Source organism: Felis catus, chromosome X (genome assembly GCF_018350175.1).
Source record: "Felis catus isolate Fca126 chromosome X, F.catus_Fca126_mat1.0, whole genome shotgun sequence".
Classification (NCBI taxonomy): Eukaryota; Metazoa; Chordata; class Mammalia; order Carnivora; family Felidae; genus Felis; species Felis catus.
Genome location: NC_058386.1, coordinates 2,031,145 through 2,051,967, shown reverse-complemented (window position 1 = coordinate 2,051,967; position 20,823 = coordinate 2,031,145). Strand labels below are relative to the sequence as shown.

Sequence of the window (20,823 nt, the reverse complement as noted above, 5' to 3'; positions counted from 1 at the left end):
CAAAAAGAATGGTGAACGGGTCGCACCTGCCCTTTCTGTTTTCTCTGCAGAAAAGTTCTTTCTTCTTGACAGACTCTCGCCTCGAACCCATGTCCCCCAGGCTCGCCCCCAGTGTGGTTTTCTAAGAGGGTGACGGGGAACGTGACGTTGGCACGATGTGGTGCCTCTTTCTGGACGATCCATTCTACTGGAAGGTGTAGGTGGCTGGGTCGGATCTGGAAAAGGCATCGTGCAGCGATGACCTTCTTTTTCCGCTTGTTAAACTCCTGCTGACATAGCTTCCCGGTGACGCGGTCCTGTAACGCCTGCTTCCCGAGAACACTTTGTTTCATGCCGTCCTTAAACGTCGTTAGGTACGTATGACACATTTTCTCCTGGTGTCGGACGAGCGCGTTTCCCCGATGAAATCATCGGCCCGGTGTCCTCAGATGGGCCTGCCACCCAAGAACGGACGACGACGACTCTCCCAACCCTGGTTACACAAAGCATCTGGCAGACGAGGGAAGGTTGACTCGGGAGCTGTTAACTTGATAGGCGTAGTCGGACGGTGAGGACCGGCTGAGAGTCTGCGTGCGTGTAGACCTTTCCTCCCGAGCCTGGTCTGGCCGGGTTCTCAGTACGAGGCAGCTCGTAACTGTGGAAGCAACGGTGGTCGGAGGAGTTGGAGTCACGAAACCCTAATCACCGGCCACTCCGAGACACGGCGCTTGTCTGCACGACGCTGAGTCTCTGTTTATGGATCTGCAACGTCACTTCAGAAAACAACGTGATTTCATGCCTGCATCACCCACGGCCGCACGTTCACCTTTATGCAGCGTTTTCCACGTCCCCTTCTCACCTGCCTCCTCTCCCTCAACGTGCCCATTCATTTCCTTTTTTTGTACGTTCTGTTCTGTTCTTTGTTTTTTTCCATTTTCCACTTCTCTGTAATATACGTGCAGAGGTAATGGGTCTATTCTGTGCATCAGTAGCTGGCAAGACAGATGGCTAAAACCACGGTGGCTTGGGATAGGAATGTATCGTTTGTCCGTTCTGGAGACCCGAAGGTTGAGATCCAGGCACGGGCAGGGCTGCTGAGATCCAGCAGGCTCCAGGGGACGGTCCTTCCTGCCTCTTCCAGCTTCTGGGGCTCCAGGCGCCCCTGGGCTCGTGGCCGTGTCCCTCCCGTCTCTGCCTCCCCCTTCACGCGGCTTCTCCTCTGTGTCTGTGTCTCCTGTCTCCTACAAGGACCCTGCCGTTGGATTCAGGGCCACCCTCAACCAGGATCGGCTCCTCTCCGACCCTTCACTTACCCACATTTTCAAAGAGTCTCCAAATAAGCTCATATTCACAGATTGGCAGGGTAAGAAGGTGAAAAAAATTGAAAAAAATAAAAACAACTGTGCTCTGTTTTGTTTTCTGTCATTTGTTTTTATTTTTTTCAATTTTTTGTTTATTTTTTTAAATGTTTATTTTTGACAGAGAGAGAGAGAGAGACAGAAACCATGAGTGAGGGAGGGGTAGAGAGAGGGAGACCCAGAATCAGAAGCAGGCTCCAGGCTCTGAGCTGTCAGCACAGGGCCCGACGTGGGGCTCGAACCCACGAACCGCGAGATCATGACTTGAGCCACAAAGTTGGACGCTCAACCCACTGAGCCACCCAGGCACCTCTCTGTTGTTTCACTTAATTAGAAGTTCCTCTTCTAAAGAATCCAATTAACGGTTATACTTTTGAGATGAGGGTCTTAGCCTTGGGAAGGAACTATGAGCCAGTATCCAAAGTACAGCCTGTGCCTGGGGCATGTAGGTAGGGATCTGGGATTTATTTCTTGATTAACTTCTGGATTTTTTTGGATTTTTTTTTTCCTCTTTGCAGTTTTAACTACATTTCTTACTTGTTTCAGATTTTTTTTCTATTTCAAGATATTAGAGAAGATACATATGTTCCTTTCTCTTTTTATAAATTAAAGAAGGTTTTTTTATGTGTATTTTTGAGACAGAGACAGAGAGATAGAGTGTGAGCAGGGGAGGGCCAGAGAGAGAGAGAGAGAGACAGAGAATCTGAACCAGGCTCTAGGCTCCGAGCTGTCAGCACAGAGCCCGACGTGGGGCTCGAACCCACGGACCGCGAGATCATGACCTGAGCCGAAGTCAGATGCTCAACCAACTGAGCCACCCAGGCACCCCGTGATCGGGTGCCATTTTTTTTTTTTTTAATTTTTTTTTTCAACGTTTTTTATTTATTTTTGGGACAGAGAGAGACAGAGCATGAATGGGGGAGGGGCAGAGAGAGAGGGAGACACAGTATCGGAAGCAGGCTCCAGGCTCCGAGCCATCAGCCCAGAGCCCGACGCGGGGCTCGAACTCACGGACCGCGAGATCGTGACCTGGCTGAAGTCGGACGCCCAACCGACTGCGCCACCCAGGCGCCCCCGGGTGCCATTTTTAATGCCAGAGACCGACCCCCACCGTCGATCACGTGCTCTAATGGTCATTGCCTTGTCTACGCTGGCCATTCCTCTGCTGCATTCTTTTCCTACTGGAACCAGCCGTGCTCCGTGTGTCCCAAGATTCCGGCGTCCCCAGCGTGCAAGGAAGGAGTCCACGTGCAACAAATTGTGCCCTGCATGTGTGTTGAGTGGAAATCGTTAGGAAGCAGGATTTTTTCCGTGCTTGCTCTCCGCTAAAAATAGATGTTTATTTTTCTTACAGGTTTCCTCCGTTTTTTGATGACAACCCATTTGGCATTTATCAAAAAATTCTCGCGGGCAAAATAGATTTCCCCAGACATTTGGATTTCAGTGTAAAGTAAGTAAACCGTTTTCCCCCCTCCCGGTGGGGGTGGTGGGGGCGTGTTGCTTTGGAAAGGACATCGGATTTCCCAGACACGGCATCTGCCCGGCAGGATAGCATCTTGCATTGTGAATGTGTTGTGACACAACTCTTTGGGTCATTCTCTTCCCCTGGAAGGGAAAACGTTGTCATTATTCTCGTATAATGGTGCTTCCCCTTTTCACGACTCTTGGCCGGGTTTTATGCCTTTTGAAAGAAATGACATTTACAAGTAGCCAGTGAAGGCATTTGTTAATTGCATTTACTGAGAGAGCCCTTCGGGTATTTGACGAGAAGGGTCCCCCCTCCCCGTCCCCCCCCCCCCCCCTCCCCCCCCCCCCCCCCGCCTCCTCCTTTAGCTAGTTTTACGGTTGGCAGAAACATGGATGGCTTTAGCAACGTTTGCCTTTTTTTCTTCTGCTTGAATTATTTTCCTTCCTAAATTCTTTCTTTCACGCCGAAATTTAGACTGATGAACGTCTGCTACAAGAACTTTTCTGTGGGTTCAGTGTTAGTAACTTTGGGAATGCATTTCATGAAATTTGTGGCGGGGGGGTGCGGAAAACTAAGTTGTTGGTTTTTTTTTTTTTAATTTTTTTTTTCAACTTTTTTATTTATTTTTGGGACAGAGAGAGACAGAGCATGAACGGGGGAGGGGCAGAGAGAGAGGGAGACACAGAATCGGAAGCAGGCTCCAGGCTCTGAGCCATCAGCCCAGAGCCCGACGCGGGGCTCGAATTCACGGACCGCGAGATCGTGACCTGGCTGAAGTCGGACGCTTAACCGACTGCGCCACCCAGGCGCCCCAAAACTAAGTTTTTAAAAACACAAGAATGGTTTCTTTTTAAATTTATTTTTCACGTTTATTTAGTTTTGGGAGACAGAGACAGAGCGTGAGCAGGGGAGGGGCAGAGAGAGGGAGAGACACGGAATCCGAAGGAGGTTCTAGGCTCCGAGCTGTCAGCACAGAGCTTGACATGGGGCTCGAACCCATGAACCGTGAGATCGTGACCTGAGCTGAAGTCGGACGCTCAATCAACTGAGCCTCCCAGGTGCCCCTCCAGGCAGGCTTTAAAAGACTAGCAAGAGGAGGTTCCATTTAAAAATAACCATCCAGAAGGGGGACACCCTGTGCCGTGAATACGAAGACACTGAGATGCCAAGACAGATACAGCACGCAAAAAGGTTTCTTTTCTCTCGAAAGAAATGAAAAATATTGTATAGAATTTCCATCCCATGGTCCAACCAGGGACCCTGGGACCCTGGACCATTACATATATCACCACGGGTCTTGGGATCTCAGCCGTCCCAGCTGGTCACGGAGCCCGGGGTGCAGTGTGAGTCTGGCTATGTGCTCCTGAGCCCGGGACATCAGGCACATCAGGAAACCTTAGTCACTGAAAGCTGCATCATGGAGTTTTTGAATCTGGGCTGTGGGTCTTTCGATTGGCCTGGGGGGTTTCGAGATCCATTTTTTTGCATGTTATATTAAAAGGCTCATTTTCTGCACAACGATTTTTTTAATGTTTTTAATGTTTTCTTTATTTTTTTTCATAATTTAAATCCAAGCTAGTTAACACAGCGTAATAGTGATTTCAGGAATAGAATTTAGCGACTCATCACTTAACGACACTCAGTGCTCGCCCCAGTAAGTGTCCTCCTTAAGGCCCATCATCCATTTAGCCCATCCCCCACCTACCTCCCCTCCAGCAGCCCTCAGTCTGTTCTCTGTATTTAAGAGTCTCTTATGGTTTGCCTCCCTCTCTCTTTTTATCTTAATTTTCCTTCCCTTCCCCATGTTCATCTGTTGAGTTTCTCAAATTCCACATATAAGTGAAATCTTATGATACTTGTCTTTCTCTGACTCATTTCGCTTAGCATAATTCCCTCCAGTTCCATCCGCGTGGTGGCAAATGGCTAGATTTCATTCTTTTTGATTGCCGAGTAATACACCACATCTTTTTTTTTTTAATTTTTTTAATGTTTATTTATTTTTGAGAGAGACAGAGACAGAATGTGAGTGGGTTGGGGCAGAGAGAGAGGGAGACACAGAATGGGAAGCAGGCTTCAGGCTCCGAGTGGTCAGCACAGAGCCCGACGCGGGGCTCGAACTCAGGAGCGGTGAGATCACGAACTGAGCCGAAGTCGGACGCTCAACCGACTGAGCCACCCAGGCGCCCCCCACATCTTCTTTATCCATTCATCCATCGATGGCCATTTGGGCTCTTTCATACTTTGGCTATTGTCGATAGTGCTACTAGAAACATGGGGGTGCACACGTCCCTTCGAAACAGCACACCTGTATCCCATGGATACATGCCTAGTAGTGCCATTGCGGGGTCGTAGGGTCGTTCTATTTTTAATTTTTTGAGGAGCCTCCATTGTGCTTTCCAGAGCGGCTGCACCAGTTTGCATTCTCACCAGCAGCCTGCACAATGATTTCATCCACGTTTCCTCAGCCCTGGGATCTCTGTGTAGCCCACCCAGCTTTGCATACGTTACTTAGAAACTGATAATAGGTTAAGAAACAAGGGCTAGAAAAGGTTGAAGCCAAAGGGAAATTGATCCTCTCTCCAAATGCCGACCGTGTGGCTGTGGCCATCCTGTGCTTGCCCGGTTCCATATCAAGATGTGTATACTTTCTGTCTCTTTCCTCCCAATAGGGACCTCATTAAGAAACTGCTGGTCGTTGACAGAACGAGACGGCTCGGAAACATGAAGGTCAGTGTTTCTTTCCGTACGTATCACCACTCTTTGCCCCTGTCACTTCTCACCACACCTCCCTATGTATGGAAACAAAGGCACGGTATTGGTGTTTGGTGATTGGACAGATTTCAGATCTGGGTGTCTGGGTGTGCCCCGTCCGACTGGGTCTACACCCCATCCCATTTCTCTCTCCCAACGAGGAAGTGACTCAACCGTGATCTCGCGGCTCTCGGTATTTTGCTGGTTTGTTTCTGCTTTTCGAATAGCGTTACTGACCTACACGTCACATACCGTATGCAGCCATCACCACAGTGAACGTTACAGAAATTTCCTTCATCTCAGAAAGAAACCCCACACCCTTCTGCTGTCGTTACGCTATCCTTCTGTCCCTCCTGCCCTGAGTAACCACTAATCTACTTTGTGTCTCTGTGGATTTCCCCATTCTGGGCTTTCCTGTAAATGAATCACACCATCAGTGACCTTTTGTGTCTGGCTTCTCTCCCTGAGCGTCATGTTCTCAGGGCCCATCCGTGGGCTAGCAGGTGTTAGTGCTTTATTCCGTTTTATGACTGAGTCATACCCTGATCATGGATGGACCCCGTTGTGTTTCCCTATTCACCTGTTGATGGACATTTGGGTTGTTTGCACCTTTGGGCTGTTGTGAATGGCGAGATAAACATGGGTGTGCACATTTGCGTGCGAATTAATCATTTGAGGTGGACATCGTGTATGATTTCCACACGCTTTTCATGTGGAGGGCAACGTATTTAAGGGATTGTTGCATAAAGGGTATGGTATCTTCTATGCATGTTGTGGTTGTGTTATGGGATCTCCGAGCCTAAGAGAGTCCGTGAACATCTTCTTAGCTCTTTCTAGTTCTGGACGTCCATGGAGGAGCTTAAACTTGGGCCAGTGCATGGGCCTTGTCTGCTCTAATCTTGGAAGACACAGACCCGTGTGTGAGGTGTGGTCTCCAGCGAGCTCTCGGGTCGCTCTGTGTATGTGGATGTATTTGTGTCACTGTGCCTGCTGCAACAAAGGACCAGAAGTTTGAGATCCAGACGTGGCAGGACCACTCAGATCCGGGCAGAGCAGGGCTGGGCGCCCTCCTGAGGCTCCAAGGGAGGGTCCTTCCTGCCTCTTCCAGCTTCTGGGGCTCCAGGCGTCCCTGGGCTTCTGGCCACGCCCCTCCCATCTCTGCCTCTGCCTTCACATGACTTCTGCTGTGTGTCTGTGTCTCTCCTCTTCTGTCTCTCATAAGGACACCTGTCACTGGATTTAGGGCCACCCTGATGACCTCGTCTTAACTTGTTTACATCTGCAAAGACCCTATTTCCACACAATTACACTGACAGGTACCAGGGCTAGGACTTCGATGTATCCCTTTTGCGTAGGGCACAATTCAACCCATAACAGTGGTCTCATTTGTCCTTCACGTCATTCACGGACACTGGCTCCTCTGTCCACGTCTCCAAGGAGGGTCTTAAATGTTAATTTATGGGATGTTACCGGTGCAGGGAACACATCCACGAAACAGATTAGTTCTCCGTTCGATCTTACTGCCGTTTTATGACAAGTCGTATGAAAATTGTCTGATGGATTCACAGCTAAGCTCCAAAACCATGCCTTGCTAGAATTGCTTGCCGTGTGATTTCTTTACGTTGCCCGATTAGAAATGGTGTGATGGGCTTGTGAGGGGTGTTATCCATAAGAGGCTAGCGCCTAGGACTCTAACTTGAACAACCAAGAACCCGGCCACTGCACGTGGTAGTCGGATGCCACAGCCACGGAGTAGTCGTGAGGGGAACCCTCCAGGGTCAGAAGCTCTCCCTACTCTTCCTCAACCTGATGTCTTAAAAATAAATGTTGCTTTTTCAGAAGAGTTTTAGATGTGGAGAAAAACTAAAAAGATAGTACAGAGAGCTCCCAAATACTCACACCCAGTTTCCCTCATTCCGAACATCCTACTCCAGCGTGCCATGTCTGACATGATTGGCTAAAGTCCAACTCTGTTTGATGTTGTTCAGTTTCCCCCAGTGTCTTCTTTGTGTTCAGGAATCACATCGGTGCCCCATAGTGCATTTCGTCATCGTGTCTCCCTTGGTTTTTTTCTGTCTTTTTTTTTTTTTTTAATGTTTATTTATTTTTGAGAGAGAGAAACAGAGTGTTGGTGGGGGAGGGGCAGAGAGAGAGGGAGACACAGAATCCGAAACGGGCTCCAGGCTCCAAACTGTCAGCCCAGAGCCCATCGCGGGGCTCGAACCCACGAACCGTGAGATCGTGATATGAGCTGAAGTCAGTTGCCCAACCGACTGAGCCACCCGGGCGCCCCTCCTTTGGTTTTTCTTGGCCGTGGCACCTTCTCAGGCTTTCTGTGTTTCTGAGGATCTTGAGAGTTTGAAGACTTACCAGTTATTTTGTAGAATTCAGCTCTACTGGGATTTGTCACATGTTCCTGTCAGGATTAGCCTGGGATTATGGGATTTTGGGAAGATTTCCCCCACCCAGCTAAAGACCCCCAAACCCACAGAGATAAATTGGATTTTCTCTGTTCCTTTCAGTTCCTATAATTTCATGTCATCACTTTGGTCTGTCACATGCATTTTGGAGGCGGGGGGGGGGCGGGATATTGCCTGTGTTTGTGTTTTCAAGGAGGCTCCTCCCATGTGAGGTGTAATTGACATAACATTGTGTTGGTTTCGGGCATGCGTCATAACGACATGACATTTGTGTTTGTTTCCTGTAAGGAGCAAAGATAATTCTTTCACGTGGACATCTCGCTAAAAACGTAGGGGCGGCGTGTTGTGTGTCCCAGAAAGTCTTTGGGACCTGCTTCTGTGTGTTGACGTCCAATCAAACACAGCTCTGGTGACGGTTAAAATGTACAATGCATGTGTCACTCGCGTCCCTGGTGCGCCGCATCCAAATAGAGTTAGAGGAGGCTGGCCTGCTGTGCGTCTCTAGGTACCTTGGCCCCTGGGGAGGTGAGCCGGCCCGCCTGGAGCAGTTTGGGTTTGCAGAGAAGGAGACACAGAGCTAGGCCATGGGTGCTCCGGGCTTTCATCTGAGCCCCTCCGTCCAGGAATGCGGTCTGGACGTGTCCTCGCAGCAGCCTCTTCTTACGAGTGGACACGTGCCGTGGTAATGCCACAAACACGCAGCCAGGAGCAGGGTCCTTGGCCACGACTTCAAGGACGATGCAGATGCCCCATCGGTAGAACGTGACGGGAGGAGCTCAGTGACCACGCCAGGCCTCCTGGGATGTTCCGACCTAGGGAATCTGGAAAAAGCACACACAGACATCCAAGCTAGGACTTACGGTCTGGGTGGGGTTTCGCCATGTGGACACTGGCTGGAAGAGGCTACATACAGAGACTGCCTCATCAAAATGAAAATATGTTCCCGAGTAGTAAGCGGCCTAGTGCAGGTTGCGTGTAGATGGACGTGTGTGCTTTCGCCAGGCTGACCGTCTCTCCGTTCTGCACGGTGTTGTTGTCCTTGTCAGGGTGTGTCCCTGCCTTCCGGGGTGGTGGTTGTAGCTTCCCGCGGCACATGTGCCCGTTGTAGGCTTTCTCCATCCACGCACTCATTTGTCTATGGAAAAGGGCGTGTGTTCCCAGTGTAGAGCCCAAGGGCCTTAGCTTGGCGTTCAGCGGCCTCCTGTTTCCTCCCCAGCTCAGCGTAGGGTGCACTGATCTTCATGGTGCAGTCTCGCGCCAGCCGTGGTGGGCTAATCACCCCTCCACACACCTTTCTCCGTGTTCACTGCCCACCTTGCTGGTTTTCTCCTGTTAATGCCCTTTATGTTAATGCCCTTTATGTTAATGCTCTTTCTTCCTTGTGTTCTACCTGTCTCCCTGTCTGCCTATTTGTCTATCATCCACCTATCCATCTATCCACCCTGTATATCTATCTATCTACCTGTTATCTGTCCGTCCATCCATCCATCCATCCATCACCTATCAATCAATCATCTATTTATCCATCTATCCTTCCATCTGTCCATCCATCCATCCATCATCTATCAATCAATAATCTATTGATCTGTCATCCATCTATCCATCCACCCATCCATCCATCCATCATCTATTTATCCATTATCTGTGTATGCATCCATCATATCTGTTACCACCTATCTATCCATCACCTGTCATCTACCTGTCATGTATCCATCCATCATATCTATCTATCTATCTATCTATCTATCTATCTATCTATCTATCCATCCATCCTATCTAACTACCTACCTACCTCTTTACTTATCTCTATCTATATAGTATAATCCGTTACCACCCATAGTAGAGTTTCACTTACTTGAGAGTAAACTTCCAATCTTACTTGCCTTCTCTCCACATCACTCACAGTAACACTCAACAGGTATTTGCTGTTTGACTTAGAAGTGAAGGGAGAGTATTTTTTTCCCAATAGGGAAAGAGGAATGGTTGTCAAAATAATACGATTAGGGAAAAAGTGGAAACAATTCACCATGTCTTTCCTTTTGTAGATACAGTAATTGAGAGCTTTGCTGTTTGAGGATGAAAAATTGAAAAGGTTAAAAATAGGAGCTTTACACTGTAAAACATTTCACAAACGAAATGTTACATTCAGATCCACTGGCTTCTTCCCATGTCACAGAATTCGTGTATTTCTCTCTCCGCAGTTTCCAACATTTAATCGATTAAAAAAGTTGCTCCGAGGAGCATAAAAAGGGAGAATAAAGGGAGGGTCAAAGGCCGGACACTTGGGAGGGGTTTTCAGAGGCCATGCTGCCGTCGGTGTCTGCAACGTGGCCATCGGATCACACCTGAGAAACACACAGGCGTTAGCACACCATTACTAGTCCACAAACACACTAAGACTCTAATTGGAAGGTACTGCTGAGTGGGTGGCTGTTCAAGATCTCTGAAGTTGGACATCGTGGGTTTGAGTCCTAGTCATGTGACTTAATAGCTTCCCAATACCGAGCCAATTACATCCTTCAGTGAACCTTGGTTCCTATGTCTGTATGATGAGGATACTAAATACCAAAGAAAATCATCAAGATGAACACAGGTGACAGATTCAGAAATGACTCTGTGTCTCTCTCCTTATCTCGGGAGCCTGAGCTGGCATCACACGTTCCTGTGTGGTCCAGAGGTTGCTGCTATGAAGGAAAGTGAACAAAACACAAAGGGCTTCATTGACGGGTGTCCCCCTCATAGCGTATGGTCCAGGGACAGTTACTCAAAACATAGCAAACTTTGTGTGTGCGTGGATGTGTGTGCCCGCACGCGCTAACCTAAGTACAGTAGACCTTCTCTGGAATATTTTCTTTCCTGTCCTGTCAAAATTCTGTCTGCTGATGGTGTCCCTGTTTCTTCTGAAGAACGGAGCGGAGGACGTGAAAAGACACCGGTGGTTCCGAACTGTGGATTGGGAGGCGGTCCCACAAAGGAAACTGAAGGTACAACATACGTAAGCGGGTGGGTCTCAGCTTGGCGTCTTTTACTCGTCAACAAGGGGCACAGAGTGACCCTGTGACTCGTGTGTTTGTGGCTGACACCTTGTTTAATTTGTGTAACAGAACAGAGCATCTCAAATCGTTAATACAACAACATCCCAGTTCGGTGTTGAGTCTTAGCGATAAAGAGACACCTGGAGGTCACGGGTTGAGACCTCTGGCAGTAGATTAGATGAGGAATATTCTCTAGATCATTCTCTAGATCATTCTTTGAACTGAATATATATATATATATAATATATATATAATATATATAATATATAATATATGTATAATATATAATATATTATATATATTATAATATATATAATTATAAATAATTAAAATGAGAATAAATAATAATAAATAAAGTTAAGTAATTACTTATGTTTTTAATGTTTGTTTATTTCCGAGAGAGAGGGAGAGAGTAAGACAGGGAAGGGCAGAGAGGGAGGGGGGGCAGACAACCTGAAGGAGGCTCTGAGCCGACAGCAGAAAACCTGATGCAGCCCTTGAACCCATGAACTGTGCAGCCCATGAACTCATGAACTGAAGTCAGATGCTTAACTGACTGAACCACTCAAGTGCCCCTAAACTGAATGTAGTTTTGAAAAAACTTTTTTTAAGTTTATTTATTTATTTTTGAGGGAGAGACAGAGAGAGTGACTGGGGAAGGGGCAGAGAGCAAGGGAGAGAGAGAATCCCAAGGAGGCTCTACGCTGTCAGCATGGAGCCTGATGCGGGATTCGAACCCACAAACTGCGAGATCGTGACCTGAGCCGAAACCAAGAGTCGGACGCTTTACCCACTGAACCACCCAGGAGCCTCCCTAAACTGAATGTACTTTTGACACGACTCCTTAACAGTGACATTCTCAACCTTATACTTCTTGGACTCGATGGAGAGACCTAAAAAATGCTAATACTTGGCCCCCCAACCCAAAAGCTAACATTCAGCCCAGACCACCAATGTCTCAATGAGCTGCTTTTAACTTTTAAGTATTTTTTATTGTCTTAACTGATGTATTTTTTCCAATTCAATAAGTAACATATTTTCGTTGTTCAAAAACCAAGTAGAGGGGCGCCTGGGTGGCTCAGTCAGTTAGGCGTTCCAACTTCGCTAGGGTCACGATCTCGTGGTCCGTGAGTTTGAGCCCCACGTCAGGCTCTGTGCTGACAGCTCAGAGCCTGGAACCAGCTTCCGATTCTGTGTCTCCTTCTCTCTCTGCCCCTCCCCCACTCATGTTGTCTCTGTCTCAAAAGTAAACACTAAACAAAAAAAAAATGAAAAAAAAAACCCCAAACCAAATAATATTAGAAGGTACGCATTGCCATGGCTGAGTGTTAGTCTCTTTATTTGGAGACAAAAAGAGAGCTCACGTGCGCGCACATGGGGGAGGGGCAGAGGGAAAGAGACAGAAAATCCCAAGCAGGCTCCGCCCTGTCAGCTCAGAGCCCTGCGTGGGGCTTGAACCCATGAACCATGAGATCGTGAATTCAGCTGAAATCAAGAGTCAGCCACTTAACCTACTGAGCCACCCAGGCACCCTTGCCCCTTGCTTATTTTTATAAATAAAGTTTTATTAGTGCACGGCCACATCCCTTCATTCACATTTTGTCTGAGGCTGCCTGACCCTGGAGTGCCAGAGCTGAGCAGTCACAACAGAAATTCTACAGCCGGCAAAACCAAAAATATTTACTCAGTGGCCCTCTACGGGAAACCTTGGCCGACCTCTTATCCAATGCCGATCACCTCATTTTACCAACGCAGGACTGAGGCTTGACATCTTTCTGGGATTTTCCCAAACTCTGGCCACTGGACCAGCTACCTCAGAATCCCTGAGACCGCGGCTGGCCTGGGAATCTGCATTTAACAAGCGATCTGGGTGGTTCTCCCTCTAGACTTCAAGGAGCAACTGCTGGGTAGCGTGTTTCCTCTCTTCGTGCCTCAAACTGGCACCGTCTCAGATTCGAAACTTCCCACGTTCGTAAGCGAAGGAAAGACGGCTTGGGTTCTCTGTGCTTTTTATTCTTGTTTTTCAATTCCTCTCCATTTTTACGTAAAGCCGTAGACACGCTGCGATGCACGTCCCTTCCCGGTGCGCCTTGTTCCTTCCTAACCGTGCCTTTGTGTCTTGCCCGGGCCCCATAGCCACCCATCGTGCCCAAGCTGTGTGGCGAGGGCGATACCTCCAACTTCGAAGCGTATCCCGACAATGACTGGAACGCGGCCCCTCCCGTCTCGCCGAAGGATTTGGAAGTCTTCAAGAATTTCTGAGGACGCGAATCCACACGTGGAAGGTATATCTTCTTCTCCGTAATTGCACTCCAGTGAGGTTGACACGTCCCTCATCAAGGGGATGTTGCGTTGACCAAGACGGGGGCTTCCCTCATCCAGTGGGACACGAGTGGGGGAGCAGAACATGACCTGGTCCTTCCAAGCATCAGCTTGTTTAAGAAGCACTCCCCCACCCCCGGCCCCCCGGGGCATGTTACTCAAGGTTACTCAAGGTGTCACTCAAGGTGGCCCAGAGACAGTATTGCGTCCCACACCCTCCTCCCCAGACAGACCTGAGGGGCACAATCCGTACGTCTGAGTAAGAGCCCTGCAAGGTGTGTGCGTGCCCGAATGTAGAGACGCATGCCTCCTTCGTAAAACTCCCTGCGTTCTCGACTTTTCTGGAAGCCCTGAGCTCCACTCCACTTTCCCCGTAACACTTACCACGTATTTCCAAAAAGGTATTTTTTTTTTTAGGTTCCTTTTCACCAAAAAGTGATCATACCAGCTTACCCCTCGTATGAAATTGGCTAAGCTCAGTGTGACATTTAGAAGGATGGGTTTTGAGTCTGTCATGTCTTGGAACCTGCGAAGGTCTCTGACTCTGTGTCTGTGGAATGTCTGAGTTTATGGCTTTGCTTCTCACGTCACGGCAAGAAAAATGATGTGAAGGAAGAGAGGCGACATATTGCCAGCGATATGCCTACATGTTGACTTTCCTTGATTTTCGTATTTTTTTTAAAGTTTATTTATTCTGAGACAGAGAGAGAGAGAGAGAGAGAGAGAGACAGAGAGAGAGAGAAAGAGAGAACATAAGCAGAGGCAGAGGCAGAGAGCAGGCGAATCCCAGGTGGGGTGCGAGCTGACAGTGTAGAGCCCGACGTGGGGCTTGATCCCTGAGATCATGACCTGAGCCGAAATCAACAGTCAGACACTTGACTGACTGAGCCATTAGGGCGCCCCAACGTTTTAATCTGTCTCCGTCATTTTGCACACGGCGCGGAACAGAGATCCGGCATTTTCCGTGCTCAGTCATCAGGGGTGAGTCTCCGTGCAGGAAGGTATTTCTTCGGGAGACGAAATGGTCTGCCACGGATGAGAGGCAGGCTCAGGGTGAATACTGCCCTCCAGAGCTGACTGATAACTGTATGTCTTAACTGTTCATCTTTGCGAGTTCCTTCTCCATGTTTTTTAGTCCAAGGAAGACGATGTTAGGACAGCTGGAAGGGAGATACCTCACACTTGAGCTTTTATTTGACCTCAGAATAAAATGTGTTCTGTCTAACTGGAAGGTTCTATGGTGAAGCCCATCGAGACAGGATCGAGATTTGCTTGTGAAATCCATGTGATCTATATGCATGACACCATCATATCACATTTGAGACCCACCTTTAAAAGAATGCTTAGGGGGCGCCTGGGTGGCGCAGTCGGTTAAGCGTCCAACTTCAGCCAGGTCACGATCTCGCGGTCCGGGAGTTCGAGCCCCGCGTCAGGCTCTGGGCTGATGGCTCAGAGCCTGGAGCCTGTTTCCGATTCTGTGTCTCCCTCTCTCTCTGCCCCTCCCCTACTCATGCTCTGTCACTCTCTGTCCCAAAAATAAATAAACGTTGAAAAAAAAAAAAGAATGCTTAGTTTGGGGGCGCCCGGGGGGCTCAGTTGGTTCAGCTTCTGACTTTAGCTCAGGTCATGATCTCACTGCTTGTGGGTTCAAGCCCCGCGTCGGGCTCTATGCTGACAGCTCGGGGCCTGGAGCCTGCTTCGGATTCTGTCTCTCTCTCTCTCTCTCTCTCTCTCTCTCTCTCTCTGTCCCTCCTTCTCTCACATTCTCTCTCTCTCTCTCAAAAATAAATAAACATTAAACAATTTTTTATAAAAAGACTGCTTAGTTTTGTTGTGTTTTGTTTTATTAAGCATCTCACACCCCTTACGATCCCTGCTTGTGGATGTTTGGAATAAGAATTTCATTGAAAAAGTTTCCTCCTGTGTGTGCGTATCGTTGAGTTCCTTTTGAGTTATTGCTGTTATTACAAAATTGACCCCGTTATTTTGCAAACTAACCAGATCCTTTATCTTGTCTCCTGGGAGAAACAGGACGATTTGAACCTGCCGGGGACACTGATTGCTCAGAAGAAGGGTCGTCTACACGGGATAAGGACGTTTCCGTATTTCTATATATCTGGATGTATATAAAGAGCCTGGAGACCCCGTAGAAAGTCATGGACCTGGCCTTATTTAAACAACTGGAAATCTACTGCACAGTAGGAACTTTTGGAAAATTGTTTGGTTGTAGATTTTGTCTTCTCTCTTAGTGCGATGAACCTACTGTGATATCTCGGTTTTCCTCCCAGACTTCACTTTATAAGTTTGAACTCAACGTGTTCCGCCGTCACCACAGATGGCGTGCGTGTGCGTGTGTGCGCGTGTGTAAAAAGACTGTATGAGTGGCGTGCAAATCGTGCGTTGATGTCCATGTTCGTACTTGGCACAGCCTGTGATTTTTATTTTTCGAGTCGCTCTTTCAAGAATCTGTTTCCTTGGGGACAAAACCTAAAACGGATACGGTGTGTGCATTTTGTGTCGTCTTCTGTGCATTTCGTAGGTTGTGAAGAAAATTTCGTGTGGTGGGTCCGCGTCTCTTGTCTTTAGTGCGTCGTACCTGGTGACGTCAGCTCTTGAAACCAGAAGGGCAGAGACACATCTAGCAACACGGTGAAAAGGCAGATGTGGAGTGGTCCACACTGAGCGTGTTGCTAGATGTGGTTCTTCCCAGGACACGGGATGCGCAAAGATGTCCTCGGGGTCCGTGCTGCCCGTGATCCATGACCTTCTGCCCTGTGTTTCCGCTTCCTGATTCTGAACTTTGCTGTACGGACCTCACGGGATTGCCCGTTCCCCCCTGGCTGTGAGTGCTCTGGAAACGCAGAGCTCCTCACCTCTGTCCGTGTGACTGGTCGTAGGGCTCAACCAGGACCTTCTGCTGCAGGGATGTCTGTGCACTTAACTAGTAGGTTCCAGAGCCTAGGGCGACGCCAGGAGGACACCTCCACAGACGTCCAAGACCCCTCTGTACCCTTCCTTTCTTCCCATGCTCGCCTGGAAACATCCGTGTCCTCGGGCAGCCAGGAGGGGAGCTGTGCGTACCCTGGGAGGTGTGTTGGAGAACGTGGGTGTGGGGCGAGGGTCGCCTGAGGACCCTCTCAGGGTTTCTGCAGCTCAGGTGTTCTTGAGTCACCTGCTGGGTCTGCACCATCGGAGACACTTTTCCAGTGCTGCGCTTGCGAAAGCCTTTTCTGTGCGTGGAACCACTCTTCTCATTTTTTTTTTAATGTTTATTTATTTTTGAGAGATCCAAGTGTGAGCGGGGTAGGGGCAGAGAGAGGGAGACAGAATCCGAAGGAGGCTCCAGGCTCCCAGCTGTCAGCACAGAGCCCGATGTGGGGCTCGAACCCACGAACCGTGGGATCATGACCTGAACCGAATTGGGACGCTTAGCCGACTGAGCCACCCAGGCGCCCCCTCCGACCCCTTCTACAGCTACATCTACGGGTGTGACGTCCTGCCCTGTGGGGAAGTCAGGCATTTTTCTGAAGCAGCAAAGTGTCAGAGGCCACGCAGTGGTCTTTCAGGTCCGGCCACATGCCACTCACACGCCCAGGAGGCCGGGGCTGTTGGTACTTGAATGTAGAGTGAACAGCACATAAAAAAGCTTTTAAAAGACCGTGAAATTCAAGGCGTCCAGCGTGTCCCCCTTTCCCGTAAATGACCTGCTCTTCAGGTAGACCTCCGATGAGAAGGTCAGGGTGAGTACAAGATTTAGCAAAATAAACTCTTTATAATGACGAACTCGACAATTCTTTTCAAAGGGTGTTTCAAAGTGGTGCTTTCAGTCTGTGCTGAGCGATCCCCGTCCTATTTGGACAAAGGAGAGGGTTCGGAATGGGCCACAGATCCAGTGGATTCTAAACTGTTTCACCATTGAATGTTCCAAAACGGAATCAACAAAGTCACTTTGTACGCTCCGATATAAACCCACAAGGGAGAGCAGAGATCTCGCCTTCTCTGACGTATAAAAATAAATTATTATTATTATTATTTTGGAGCTTTGTGCTTAAGAAAAATAAAAATAAATGAAACACCTTTCTTGAACACGATGAAACATTGTGCGGAGATACATGGACCCGTACGCCTGTTTTTGGGTTTCGTGCTCCCCGTCCCGGATTTAATATCTGGCATGAAAAGTGCATCAAGATAGCACGGAACGCATTGCCTTAATTTTGGACAGATACGTACACACACAAAAACAACCCAACGTTGGAACGCTTGGATCACACGGTTCTTTAAAAACATTGTCATCCGCCATCAGCCATGCAAAACAAATTAAAAATTAAAAGGAATTCCAAGAATACCAGATGGTGTTAAGCTCAGTCTTGCCATTTCAATATTCCAAGTGGCACAAGCCATGTGTTAACTGCCCGTGGCTGGGCTGTAAATGAAGCAGGGTGATGTCATACAAACACTGGCTTAATCAAAATGAGTCCCAACCCCCCGGGACCATCACTATGTATAACTGAAAAATAGTTTACTTGGTGGGGGGCACTCTCAAATCTTCAGGGATCAGATCAAATATCCGTGTGCAAAAAAAAAAAAAAAAAAAAAAAAAGCCGTGAAAAAAACGTCATGGACATGTTCGCAAAATTCGCACCAGAAACAAAACTGTACAGTCCTTTTGTCCTATGCAATTTTATGACTTGGCAATATTTTCTGAAATACAAACACCGTTAAAAAAGCATCCTCAGGAAATGAATGTTTCGCAAAGAAGTACGTAGGGGTGGGTGTTGGTTTTTTTTTTCTTTTTTTTTTTTTTTTTTTCCTAAGGGGATGGGCACCAGCCCGCCTGGATACACGTCTTCAAAACTGAGAAGGTGATAAAGTCGCAACTGGCCGTAACCGCATATCCTACGTTTTGTTGGACGACATCCAGCCCCTTCTTGCAGAACACAGGTGGGAACCCTCTGTGTCGTGCACAGATCTGTTGAGGCAAGGGCCACATCGTGGTTTCTGAGGCTGGAGTCAAGACGCGTCGAAAGAGAGCCCAACTCAACGTGTCAGCCGCGTGCCCCACTCACACCATCGTGAGGCTCTCACATCGCTCTCCCCACCCCTGCCCAGCCACCTGTGAGTAAGCATCTGCTGCCCTGCTGTGTTTCACTCTCTCCGCTCTACTCAAAGGCTCCCGTGGGTGTTCCCACCCCCAGAATCCCCAGCACCCCAGTCGCATCATGTGGGGCGCATTGGCTCTTTCTCCGTATGACCTGAGTGGCCTCCGGATTTTGGACCACTTTAACTGTGAAAATATGAATCCGTGCCCTCACCTAAAGACCCCAGCGCCCCACCCCGTGGGTCCCCAGGGCTGTCCCCGCCCCGGGAGCACGTCACGCCGAGTCCCGTCCCACGATGACCTCAAAATTGTCATCCCACCTACGTGGTTATCGTAGTGTGGGAGAAGTACTCGGTTGGATTTTGTTTTTCCAGCCAGTTGATTTTACATCCGGAAACAAGTAGGTTCACAGAAGCCCGTGATGGCTCCCACGGCGGGGATCCCGGCATGGGAGGCTTGAGTTCTTTTCCCGGAGGTCCGTCCACCGAGTGTGGGTTTCGTCGGCGTGGGGCCAGTCCTGTGTGCCGTGTGTCCCATTTTCTCACGGAAGTGAGAAGATCCTTCTCATGATGCCACCTTCAGGGGGCGACATCCACCTACCAAAACCAAGAAGACAAGCACACGACCGCTGGTGTTAATGATGCGTGTGGGCAGTTTGGTGTGTGTGTGTGTGCGTGTCTGTGTGTGTGCGTGTCTCAGTGGCGGTGGAGGGCAGGACATGAGTTTTCAGCAAGTGTTGCGTGTTCCTATGGAGTCTGCTTTTCGCATCCCAGGGAACAGACCTTCACAGTAGAAGGCAAGTCCTGTGTCACAGTTCCCTGTAAATTACTGTGTTGTAACCCGTTCTGTTGCACTACCATGGGATCTTCCGTGGTCGGCCCCTGTGTTTAGAGTAACGGAGAGAAAGTGTCGTGCCCTGGGTGCTTTAGCGGGTGGGAGCTGTGGACTTCTGACGCTCAGCGCGCCTTGCGCTCTGAGATGGCTTTTCAGCTCTGGGTGACGACTGTAGCTTCCTTCTCTCTTGCGCTGCGCTTAACGGGGCCACCTGGCTGGGTCGCCCGCGCATCGCGGGGTCCCCGTGGCGGTCCAGCGGGGTGGCCGCAGACACGAGACGGAGTGCCTTTGCGGGTGCGGTGCGCCCCGGCGAGCCAGCACGGGGATTCCTGGGTGGGGGTGGGGAGGGTCATCGCAGCTTCCCACGTGGAGAAAGAAAATAGCCTGTCGCTAATCCTTTCAAATCTTGCACAATGAAAATCACTGTGATTTGTATATATACCCTAGGAAAATTTTACTGCTGCCTAATTTATGTAATAATACTATTCATTCCAGGATTGTTTAATAAAACTTTGTATCTTTTAAGGAGTCTGCTTCTGGTCTGCTTTTTCCAATTACAGAATAAGCTTTTTTTTTTTTTTAATTTTTTTTTCAACGTTTATTTATTTTTGGGACAGAGAGAGACAGAGCATGAATGGGGGAGGGGCAGAGAGAGAGGGGGACACAGAATCGGAAACAGGCTCCAGGCTCCGAGCCATCAGCCCAGAGCCCGACGCGGGGCTCGAATTCCCGGACCGCGAGATCGTGACCTGGCTGAAGTCGGACGCTTAACCGACTGCGCCACCCAGGTGCCCCTCAGAATAAGCTTTTCTATATTCGTCTAGTTCAGGGCCAGCCCTGGCTCTTTTTTAATTCAACTTTTAATTTTTTTATTGAGTTATAATTGACATAGGACACTATTTAGTTTCAGGTAAACGACATAAAGATTGGGTGCCCACATATATTGCAGAAATGATCACCACAGTAGGTGTAGCCAACATTCCATCACCACACATACTTAGAAACTTATTTTTCCTGTGAGGACAACTTTTAAATTCTGTTTTCTTAGCAACTTGCAAATACACGATACAGCATTATTGTATCATTTTTTTGCAAAGGACCAGATGCTAAATGTTTTCAGCATTACAGGGCACGCTGTGTCTGTCAGTGAGCACGAAAGCTTCCCTAGACAATATGTGTTCCAATAAAGTTTTATTAAAACAAAGCACTGTTCAGGGGCCGGATCTGTTGTTCAGGCCACGCTTTGCCAGATTCTTACCTGGTGCCTGAGAGTGAGCGTGCACATTGCCTTTGCCGCTTGTTAAAAATGTGCCTCCGTCATCATTATCAACATATACGTTACTTGATTGCACGTTCCCTCTACTCACGTGGCTTGACCCTTGCTGCTTGGTAAAAACATCCTGCCTTCGTCACTGAAGCCCACTCGTGTATAGTTGATAACACTGATGTCACTTGCAGCTGGGGAGCAGAATGTCACGACCAACTGAGGGTCACACAGAAGCCTGTTTACCGGGTGACCAAGCTTGTGCACCCCTCTCGTGGAGACCCCTTGGAAGAG

At 48.6% G+C, this 20,823-nt stretch overlaps 1 protein-coding gene and 1 non-coding gene across 3 annotated transcripts in view; one reads left to right on the top strand and one right to left on the bottom strand.

Annotated features, from left to right (window-relative positions):
- Positions 1-19,790, top strand: part of PRKX (protein kinase X-linked) — a 75,998-nt gene extending 56,208 nt beyond the window's left edge. Inside the window, exons 5-9 of one of the 2 annotated variants that reach the window (XM_023249502.2) lie at positions 2,692-2,787; positions 5,475-5,532; positions 10,883-10,960; positions 13,148-13,296; positions 15,365-19,790. In XM_023249502.2, coding sequence (XP_023105270.2) covers positions 2,692-2,787; positions 5,475-5,532; positions 10,883-10,960; positions 13,148-13,273 — 358 coding nt within the window. In that variant the 3' untranslated portion in view covers positions 13,274-13,296; positions 15,365-19,790. Of the gene's footprint in view, positions 1-2,691; positions 2,788-5,474; positions 5,533-10,882; positions 10,961-13,147; positions 13,297-15,358 lie in introns of both variants that reach the window. The other variant, XM_023249503.2, reaches the window with a different exon arrangement.
- On the bottom strand, positions 2,077-2,161 carry TRNAR-UCG. The gene has a single exon. It is a non-coding gene; the product is annotated as a tRNA-Arg (tRNA).
- Positions 19,791-20,823: the final 1,033 nt, after the last annotated feature.